The following is an 11,501-nucleotide window of genomic DNA, read 5'->3' as shown; positions in this document are numbered from 1 at the left end:
CATATCGATCATTAATCATTAATCATACACATATTCTGTCAACATTTAATCGCGATCGGTAATCGTTAATCATACTTCAAACCAAGGATGGTTTCAATCGTATCAATGAACGTTCATTTCACATTTTATTTCTGATTCACTCAACACGCACAACTAAAATGCTGGCATCTCTTCTCAAAAAGAAAACAAAAGCGACAATGCCACTCATTGAATGAACACAATGCAAACGTCATCGTCTATCAACCACACCCGCATTCATCACTACTTGCTTCTGCCGTTCCGCGATGCATTCATCGGCTTTGTTTGACCAGTTATCATCACTTCACAATCCGATTCAGCATTAGGCACCGAATTGTCCGATAGGATCAGCTCGCAATTGCGTGGTGAAAACTAAATTACAATGGCGCGGAAGGGAATTTCGCAGAAAGATAAGATTATCCAAATAGTGGAGCAAATACAAGAGGGCGAACTCATTATATACAAATGTGCAGTGGATGTCGATTGTGTCCCGAAATGCAGTTATGCACAAAAAAACTTTTTGGCCAGTAACTTTAAACGGCACCTCAAACATCCCATCCAGATGCCTACAAAGGGCTGAACCTTGATGATAAACCAGAAGAAGAACCTGCCCCAAAGAAGCCGAAGGGTGCCAAACTGCTGGTTGACCTAGAAAAAAGAGACTGCTATTTAGGATTGTTACAACTAGTAACAATTAACAATTTACCGTTCAGCTTCATCGAATGGATTGGCTCAAAAACATTGATACATCCTGTGTTGAACGCAATCGGGAACAAGTGGACACGTCATCGCGTTGCGGCTTTCGTTAAAGCAGCCGCGGCAACCATCCGCGAAATTTTGCGATCCCGAATGCAAAAACGAATGTTGAGTTTAAAAATCGACTCCGCGTCGCGTCGTGGCAGGGCCATTTTTGGAATCAACGCTCAGTATGCTGATGAAGACGGCCAAGTACGGATCAGACACCTAGGTAAGTTTGAAATCTATTTTCGTGTGTAATGGCACAGGATTTTCTTAATTTACTAACAGTTAAATAAATTGTCACTATCTGTAGCTGTGCGCGAGATGAACGAGCGACAAACCAAGGAAAATTTGTCAAACGTAATACTCGAAGAGCTGAATGATCTCGGATTCTACATCAATCACATATTCGCCATTGCTCATGACAACGGCGCTAATATGTGCGCAAGTGTCAAGCTTTTGAAAGCTCTATCGAAACCTGGATCAGAAGACGAAGCTGCTCTAAACAGCATGTTACCAGCCGAATTCGAGCTATTGGAACAATACGACAGGGAGCAAAAGCCTATTGATGCCAGATGAGGAAAACCTTGGTCTGATGAGCATGCTGCCCGCTGAGTTTACCGAATTCGACTCTGATGACGCCCAAGAAGCAGACGTAAAGGTAAAGAAGAACACAACAAGCAAAGCACTACCGAACAACAGGAAGACACAAACGATTTCGAGAACGAGAAAGATGGAACATCTGACATCCTTGTCAATGACGACGATTCAGAAGAGCCAGTTATTCTTGACAGCATCAGGTGTGGTGCTCATACGGCGCAATTGGTCGCATACGATGTCATTAAGCTGCACAATAAGAGGCTGGGTCAAATCAACAAAATTTGTCAAAAGATGCATCATAAGACTAGCAGGGAGCTTTTTGTTCTGCACAAAATTGCTCTGCCACCGAAAGTCAATGAAACCCGTTGGGGCGTCTGGTTTATCGTTTTACGGTATCTTCAGGTATTAAGATCAAAGCCCTTTCTTGCAACTTTGCAGAACCACGACTCGACGCTTGGTAAGTATTTTTGCTAAAACAATTCTGGAGATCGATTTAAATAGATCCTATCGCCATTCGTCAATATAAACTTCGATCAGTTTTATTTTATTACTAGCAAACGTTGTCCCTATTGCCATTGTGGCATGTGGAGGCGTGAAAATTGACAATTGTTGAGCTTATTTCAGCATTGCCCTCTAAACTTTGTTTTTTTCCGATCCTAATGAATTTCTCCCAACTCATCAGCATTTCAGTACCTATTTGCCAAGTTTTCTTATTTTTTTAGAAAATTTTCCTAACTTTCTCTACATTTAACCTTTCCGTCTCCGACGTCTGTTTTTAAGGGCTTTCAAAAATCTAAACTGCTGTAAAATCCGCATTTATTGACCGATTCTTTCGCAACAAATTGCATTCCATCCGGATGGATCCCAATTTTCGATTTATACTATTCGAGGCTATCCACAGTACGGTTCCAGAATTATTACAGATTCCATTGGGGTCAGTTGTCCCTGGAATAAGTGGCCATCTACATTTTTTTTAAATTTACACGGGATGGCCATTTTCTAAATCGATTCAAAATAGGTCGTGCGACACCTCAAACTTCATGATTTCACAAAGCAATTATGGGAATAATATTTTTGGAGTTCCTGGCTCCTATGGGAATCCATATGGCCATATCGGTCACAATCCGGGAACCCACGGAACGGCCGTTTTCTAAATCGATTCAAAATAGGTCGTGCAACACCTCAAACTTCATGATATTACAAAGCAATTATGGGAATGATATTTTTGGGTTCCTGGCCCCTCTCGGAATCAATGTGGCCACATCGGTCACATCCAGGGGACCTTCGATATGGACATTTTCAAAATTGATTCAAAATAGGTCGTGCGACACTTCAAACTTCATGATTTTACAAAGAAATTATGGGAATGATATTTTCAGGCACACTCGGATTCAATCCGGTCATATCGGTCATGATCCGAGGAACCAAGGAATGGCCATTTTCTAAATTGATTCAAAATAGGTCGTGCGACACTTCAAACTTCATGATTGTACAAAGCAATTATGGAAATAATATTTTTAGGGTTACTGGCCCACTCGGATTCAATCCAACCACATCGGTCACAATCCTGGGACGTACGATATGGCGTTGTGTACTAAATTGATTCAAAATAGGTCGTGCGATACTTCAAACTTCAAGATTTTACAAAGCAATTATGGGAATGACATTTTCAGGGTTCCTGGCCCACTCGTATTCAATCGGTCGTATCGGTTGTAGTCCGGGGACCCACGGAGAGTGCCATTTTCTAAATTATTTCAAAATAGGTCGTGCGATACCTTAAACTTCATGATTTCACAAAGCAAAGATGGAATAATATTTTTAGTGTTTCTGGCCCACTCAGATTCAATCCGGCCACAACGGTCACAATCAGGGACCCACTGAACGGCCGTTTTCTAAATCGATTCAAAATAGGTCGTGCAACAACTCAAACTTCATGATATTACAAAAGCAATGATGAGAATGATATTTTAAGGTTCCTGGCCCCTCTCGGAATCAATGTGGCCACGTCGGTCACATCCAGGGGACCTTCGATATGGACATTTTCAAAATTGATTCAAAATAGGTCGTGCGACACTTCAAACTTCATAATTTTACAAAGAAATTATAGGAATGATATTTTCAGGGTTTCTGGCCCACTCGGATTCAACCCGGTCACATCGGTCGTTATCCGGGGACCCACGGAGTGGCCATTTTCTAAAATAATTCAAAATAGGTCGTGCGATACTTCAAACTTCAAAATTTTACAAAGCAATTATTGGAATAATATTTTCAAGGTTCCTGGCCCACTCGGATTCAATCCGGTCACATCGGTCATGATCCGAGGAATCAAGGAATGGCCATTTTCTAAATTGATTCAAAATAGGTCGTGCGACACTTCAAACTTCATGGTTGTACAAAGCAATTATGGGAATAATATTTTTAGGGTTACTGGCCCACTCGGATTCAACCCAGCCATATCGGTCACAATCATGGAACCTACGATATGGCCATTTTCTAAATTGATTCAAAATAGGTTGTGCGATACTTCAAACTTCATGATTGTGTAAAGCAATAATGGGAATGATATTTTCAGGGTTCCTGGCCCACTCGGATTCAACCCGGTCACATCGGTCGTTATCCGGGGACCCACGGAGTGGCCATTTTCTAAAATGATTCATAATAGGTCGTGCGATACTTCAAACTTCATGATTGTACAAATAAATTATGGGAATGATATTTTTAGAGTTCCTGGCCCACTCGGATTCAATCCGGTCACATCGGTCTTGATCCGAGGAATCAAGGAATGGACATTTTCTAAATTGATTCAAAATAGGTCGTGCGACACTTCAAACTTCATGATTGTGTAAAGCAATAATGGGAATGATATTTTCAGGGTTCCTGGCCCACTCGGATTCAACCCGGTCACATCGGTCGTTATTCGGGGACCCACGGAGTACTACATTTCTAAAATGTTTCAAAATAGGTCGTGCGATACTTCAAACTTCTTGATTGTACAAAGCAATTATTGGAATAATATTTTCAGGGTTACTGGCCCACTCGGATTCAATCCAACCACATCGGTCACAATCCTGGGACGTACGATATGGCTATGTCCTAAATTGATTCAAAATAGGTCGTGCGATACTTCAAACTTCAAGATTTTACAAAGCAATTATGGAAATGACATTTTCAGGGTTCCTGGCCCACTCGTATTCAATCGGTCTTATCGGTCGTAGTCCGGGCACCCACGGAGTGGCCATTTTCTAAATTATTTCAAAATAGGTCGTGCGATACCTTAAACTTCATGATTTCACAAAGCAAAGATGGGAATAATATTTTTAGGGCTTCTGGCCCACTCGGATTCAATCCGGCCACTTCGTCACAATCCGGGGACCCACGGAACGTTCGTTTTCTAAATCGATTCAAAATAGGTCGTGCAACAACTCAAACTTCATGATTTCACAAAGCAATTATGGGAATGATATTTTTAGAATTCCTGGCCCCTCTCGGAATCAATATGGCCACATCGGTCACAATCAGGGGACATACGATATGGCCATTTTCTAAATTGCTTCAAAATAGGCCGAGCGACACTTCAAACTTCATAATTTTACAAAACAATGATGGGAATGATATTTTAGGGTAACTGGCCCACTCAATTCAATCCGGTCACCATCCGGGGACCTACGGAATGGCCATTTTCTAAATTGACTCAAAATAAATCGCGTGACACCCCGAACCTCACGATTTCTCAAACAATAATGGAAAGACAATGTTTACAGTTCTTTGATCACTTGGATTTAATCCGGCCACATCGGTCAAATTCCGGATGACCTACGGAATGTACATTTCCTAAATTGATTCAAAATATATCGTGTGTCGTCTCAATTTTCATGATTCCACAAAGCAATGATGAAAGTGATGTTTTAGTAGTTCTTAGGCCACTTCGGTTCAATCTGGTCTCCTCGGCACAATCCGGATGACCTATGTAATAAACATTCACTGGAATGAGAATGTTGTTGGCTATTCCGTTGATCCCCGGATTGCGACCGATGGGACCGGATTGAATCCGAGTGGGCCAGGAGCCCTAAAAATATCGTTCCCATAATCGCTTCGTAAAATCATGAAGTTTGAAGTGTCGCACGACCCATTTTGAATCAATCTAGAAAATGGCCATATCGTACACACTTAATTTATTTTACCGGGATCTCAGCAAAATGTTGAACTTTTACCGAGATTCGTACAGCCGTGCCCCAGCAAACATGTTTTTTGCCGAGATTTCTGTCAATATTGCTAAAAATAAGCAAATAATTTGCCGAAAATCATTGTTAGCTGACGTCACTTTTGCCGGGATATCAGTTTTTAATTTTGCTGGCGCACGGCTGTGCGGATTTTTGTCGAGCTGCAAGAATAAAAACTGAGTGTGTAGGTCCTCCGGATTATAGCCAATGCGGCCAGACTGAATCCGAGTGGGCCAGGAATCGTAAAAATATCTTTTCCATAATTGCTTTTTACAATCATGAAGTTTGAAGTGTCGCACGACCTATTTCGAATCAATTTAGTAAATGGCCATATCGTAGGTTCCCCGGATTGTGGCCGATGTAACCGGATTGAATCCGAGTGGATCAAGAACCCTAAAAATATTATTCTCATCACAGCTTTGTACAATCATGAAGTTTGATGCGTCGCAAGACCAATTTTAATCTAATCTAATCTAATCTCATACTTGCGCAGCCAATACTTGAAAGCATCCTGGAAAATGACGGTTTCTAAATTCCGTCATTTTTCTTTTCATACGGCCAGGCCAACTACGCAGTATGTACCGCAGAGATGATTTCTAGATACTGAGCGACTTCAGAATTTGTAAACCCTTAAAGTCGATCCATACCATGAAATCGAGGGAAAGGAACAAAGCGTGGACCTCCCATACCAGACGCTTCCAGTTAGTATAAATAATAATCAAATATTATATAAATTAGTTTTTCGTTGGGAGCGAAGCTATTTAAAAGTTATGAAATGCTCCATTCGGCAAGTGATGGTAGACGTTGTGTTCAGAATAACTACGTTCACTATAAATAATAAAAGAAGAAGAAAATCATCATTAGTAGACGGTAAGGTCAGCTTCTTTCCTCGGTAACAGATGTGATGATTTCTGAAAATAAAAGAAGCGCTAACACAACATTAGAAGATTGGACACTTTAATTATACTCATGTTATTTTTGAAATGCTTTTCCAGACTGCTATCAGAAATCAAGGGGGTTAAATCTTTGATTCCAATCTAAGAAAACATTACAGGGACATGAGTATTACTATCTGCGGTTGGGAAGCATCTAGGAAGTTGGAAGGAAGGATAAGTGCAGTATTTACTTAATGACTTACCGACAATTTCATAAGCACTACAGAATTGGAAATTGGGGAAGGTTTTCGTTGGGTCAGGATTTGCCTGTAGCTGGCAATGTAACCGTGGTAGATCTTACCCCGTAACACACTACGCAAAGGTGTCTACCCAGCGTTAAGGGAAATGATGCGTCGCAAGACCAATTTTGAATCAAATTAGAAAATTGCCATTCCGTAAGTCTTCCGGATTGTGGCCGGAATGGATCCGAGTGGGTCAGGAACTCTAAAAATATCATTCCCATAATTGCATTGTAAAATCATGAAGTTTGAGGTGTCGCACGACCTATTTTGAATCGATTTAGAAAATGGCCATTCCGTGGGTCCCCGGGTTGTAACCAATGTGGCCAGATTGAATCTGAGTGGGCCAGGAACCCTAAAATATCATTCCCATCATTGCTTTGTAAAATCATGAAGTTTGAGGTGTCGCACGACCTACTTTGAATCGATTGAGAAAATGGCCATTCCGTGGGTCCCCGGATTGCGACCGATGTGGCCAGATTGGATCTGAGTGGGCCAGGAACCCTAAAATATCATTCCCATCATCGCTTTTTAAAATCATGAAGTTTGAGTTGTCGCACGACCTACTTTGAATCGATTTAGAAAATGGCCATTCCGTGGGTCCTCGGATGTGGCCGTATTTAATCCGAGTGGGCCAGGAACCCTAAAAATATCATTCCCATCATTGCTTTGTGAAATCATGAAGTTTGAGGTGTCGCACAACCTGGTTTGACTTAAATTTGTAAATGGCCACTTATTCCGGGGACAACTGACGCCAATGGAATCTGGAATAATTCTGGAACCATACTAGTATGCATCGAAAATTGGGATCCACCTGGATGGAATGCAACTTGTTGCGAAAGAATCGATCAAGAAATGCGGTTTTTACAGCAGTTTAGATTTTTGAAAGCCCTTAAAAACAGACGTCGGGGACGAAAAGGTTAAACACAGTTGCTCCACAGACAAATCGAACCGTACTTACCTTTCAGATCGGTCCATACGTTCGTAAGCCATATTGCTTTAAAGGGAATATATGTGTATACTAGCGAAAAAAAACCCAGCTTTGCCCGGGTGTTGCAAATGTCACAATAAACTATTTGCAGCACCGCACTCTAGATCAATTTCCGTGTGTTTGTTTTGTTTTCCTCAACAGCTGACCCAAAATTGTATTCTAATGATTTTTTACATTTTCCCGTTAAATTTATCAACCTTTTGCATATACAAACCTTGCGGACCCCAAAACGAATCGATTGGGGAAAAAAATTTGCAAATCGGTCAACCCGTGCGCGAGTTAAATCGTCAGGAATGAAATTTCAACTCATTTTTATTATATAGATAGAAGATATAGTTTCAGATGCTACAAATTATGAAATAAAATAATAAAATTTTATATCGACTAATGGAGATAGGACCTGTTTAAATCGAACGCCTGAATATTACTGGAAATGATAACTAGTTTCACGATCTATTTCCGCAATGCATTTTTAAATTTAATGTTGCATTGTTCACTTATATCGTCCTTATAATTCACTTCTTGACAGATTTAAGCCAACATTGGAAATTTATCGACCGCTTTTGCGATGCTTTTGAGCCAATTTATGTATTGACACTCAAACTGCAAAAAGACCACGTTCCACTGTCTGATTTTTACGCTGACTGGCTGGTATGCCAAGCTAAGTTGAACGCTATTAAGAAACAGGGAAATACACTGGCAGCCAAGTTGCATACATCCATGCAAAAAAGAGTTGAGAAACTTCGCTCAAGCATGGCTTTCAAAGCCAGCTTGTACCTTGATCCACGTTTCAACTTTGCTGGATCCGCCCGCTTGACTCCAGAAGAAAAGAGAGAGGCACAGGTACATATATATTTCATATTCACCAAGGTTTTTTTTACCCGGTTGGAATTCATTATTTTCTCGGTTAAACTGAACTTTCGCAGCTTTTTAAATACCCCTTGAATTTTCTTTGATTTTTTTGTGAATTATTCCTTGGGGTTAACTATAATTGCTTCATTGACGCTGAAGGTCTTTATCGGCCAAAACCAAACCGTGTAAAAAAACCTGGGTGTATATAGTATCTGTAAATAAAACATAAAAAAAATGCAAATATTAATTTTAGGAATATCTCATCGCACTAAGCAACCGACTCGATGTACTGGAAGGTTTACAAGAGGAACTATGTACAGATGATGGAGAGGCAAGTACTAGTGGTTTTGTGGAGGATTACTTGATGGATTTCTTCAACGAAGCAAGTAATGATACTGCGTCATCCAGCTCAGAGAAAAGAGCAGCGAACGAATCGCTTCGCGATGAGTTGTCCAAGCTTGAAAAACGAAATAAAGTTAACATCACAGTCAACATGCCACCTCCTTCAAGCTCCAACACCAATATCCACCAGTTCCCCAGTGCCGCGGACAACAATCAACCAAGTACATCTAAGTCTCAACCTGCTCCAGCGGCTAGCGAATCCTCTACGCGTTTCGATATTCTTCAATATTGGAAAAAACGTAAGTTCTCCAGTCCACGGCTGTATCGCCTAGCAATGGTAGTTTTGGCTGCACCATCGACGCAAGTGACAGTAGAACGCCTATTCAGTCAACTCAAATACATATTGACTGATAGACGCATGCAGCTCTACGGCGTATCTGTTCACGATATTATGATTCTAAAGATGAATCCGGATTTGCTGATTGAGGTTGTCGAAACACTCCTTGAGCATCACGCTATTTAATTCAACTACGCTATCCATTTGTTTAACAGTTGATTTTTTCTTTACAATTGTTTTTTCAATGAACACCTATATTTGAAGAAGAAAAGTACATATAAAGTCTGCATAAGTCAAAATGCACAGACGATTGCAAGCTTTGCAGAAGTTTGAACTCATGAAATATAAATATGATGAATATCACCATTCGAAACGCATTTTTGATTATTCATTTATTATCACTTTTTACTTCGCCAGACTCCTTCTGATGCTCACAAAAATATGTTAGTTTCATCCTCATCCAATCGATCCACTTTTATCCCGCATGCACACTAGGGGTCATGCACAAATAACGTTAAAGTTTTAAGGGAGTGATGGATTCACGAAATACGATGACGCAAACAAAACTTTCAGGCGGTTCTTACAAAAAAGGTGACAAAGAGGGAAAAACCGTTTTAAATGTGCAAATTTTGATTTGACGTAATTTGTGAATCACCCCGAACCGTGCCTCTTTCCTTCAAACCAATTTATGTTTCACCGACTAAAACCGAAGGACATCTATGAGAGCACGAGGCGTTAAATTGGTCCACTAGATCACTTCTCTTTGCATGTCACTTCTCTTCTCGTCATGCACAAATTACGTAGCATTTTAGGGGGAGGAAGTGTCTGAGATTTTGTGATCGGCCATGTATAAAGAATAGGAAAATGCTCTACTATGGAGTAGGGGAAGTCGAAAACCACAAAAAAGCAACGTCATTTGTGCATGAGCCCTAACGGTCGCTTATGATCTTGAAAAGACTAAAGCCTGAGCCGTACACATTGTTGAAATTCTCAGGTGGAAATTGAATCACGACCAACTAAGGCATCTACATTTTTTACCACCTACACTATCATAGTTCATCGCTGTCCTCTTTGAACGTAGCAATATCATTGCCACTTTGCAGTAGTGAGAGTCAATGATTAAAAAGAAATAGTTTGTTATTCATTATTGATGTTGTGTTTACTTGTACCATGACGATTTATTCATTACGTTGGTAATTTTAAAGAGTTTTCTCGCCCTAGTTTTTGCTATCTGATTAAATAACTACTTCTCCTACAGAAAGAACGTTTTGGCTCAACCACCAACGAATCTCATCATATGACAAAGTCTTCATGTAGGTGAACGCTGGCTATTTGGACGCTCGTTCCTCGAATACCACACCTGCAGTCCAGAAGAGATTATCCTCGTAAATTCAGTTGATTTACGTCTATCAACTTCCAGCGTCGTGTGCATTCGAGAACGCAGTACAGTGCAACGAAAACGATGGCAACAAATTTGATGTGTATGGCATTTGTTGGTCCCTTTTTCATTGAAGCTCCAGATGGTATGAGTTTGTCCATCTTCTATGTTTAATTTCTGCCCGAGCCACCATCGTACCCATCCGTCCGTGTTAGGCTGGTATGGAATCGATGTTTGCCTGTAACAAAAACACAAAATAAACTAAAGATCACTGTTTGTTTGGGGCCCTGTAAAACTAACTCGATTCGTTGCCTCTGGTTATCATTCTGTTCCGGATCAGCAAAGCATAGCATGGAAAAGATGGCCCCATCATTGCAATCCATGCAAACGTTTTGTCGTAATTGTGTATTTCAGTGCTAAAATCGTAGTTCAAGTATGATAAAATGTCTCAATATCAATCAACTATAAAATGCAAGCGTATAATAATGACCAACCTGTTTTTCACTATCTTTGATTGAATCTTTAGTTTTCATTCTGGAAAACTATATTTACTTCACAACTATATTCCACTCACTACCTGGGTATTTTGAACATAAGCACTAAAATGGAAATTATATTTTGACAGCTGAGCGATGAGGTTACTCGCACAAATTCACTCGCAGTGCATCCAGATCTAAGCATTCTGTTGAAAAAAATCTTTTGAATGTAACGAACTCTCGTTTGCTTTATATATAATAAGTTCATAAATCACATTCATGGTAGAATGGTAGAAAATATGATGATCTAATTTTATGAACGTTGTCTTACTTGCAAATCAAAAGGACACTGGACTGTTTTGAATTGTATGGGGT

General features: G+C 40.2%; 1 protein-coding gene and 1 long non-coding RNA gene across 2 annotated transcripts; one reads left to right on the top strand and one right to left on the bottom strand.

Annotated features, from left to right (window-relative positions):
• Positions 1–1,357: 1,357 nt before the first annotated feature.
• Positions 1,358–9,458, top strand: LOC134206837 (zinc finger BED domain-containing protein 4-like). The gene is made up of 5 exons (XM_062682569.1): positions 1,358–1,417; positions 1,459–1,813; positions 8,271–8,584; positions 8,847–9,080; positions 9,168–9,458. The coding sequence occupies exons 1-5, from the start codon at positions 1,358–1,360 to the stop codon at positions 9,456–9,458; spliced, it is 1,254 nt and encodes a 417-aa protein (XP_062538553.1).
• A 778-nt stretch (positions 9,459–10,236) lies between these two features.
• On the bottom strand, positions 10,237–11,256 carry LOC134209219 (uncharacterized). Its single transcript, XR_009978739.1, has 3 exons — positions 11,145–11,256; positions 10,951–11,066; positions 10,237–10,888 (listed from the first exon to the last, which is right to left on the bottom strand). It is a non-coding gene; the product is annotated as an uncharacterized LOC134209219 (long non-coding RNA).
• Positions 11,257–11,501: the final 245 nt, after the last annotated feature.

The sequence above is a fragment of the Armigeres subalbatus genome, chromosome 1 (assembly GCF_024139115.2).
Source record: "Armigeres subalbatus isolate Guangzhou_Male chromosome 1, GZ_Asu_2, whole genome shotgun sequence".
Lineage (NCBI taxonomy): Eukaryota > Metazoa > Arthropoda > Insecta > Diptera > Culicidae > Armigeres > Armigeres subalbatus.
Note: the sequence above shows the minus strand (reverse complement) of the source record. Positions and strands in the feature narration are given on the sequence as shown.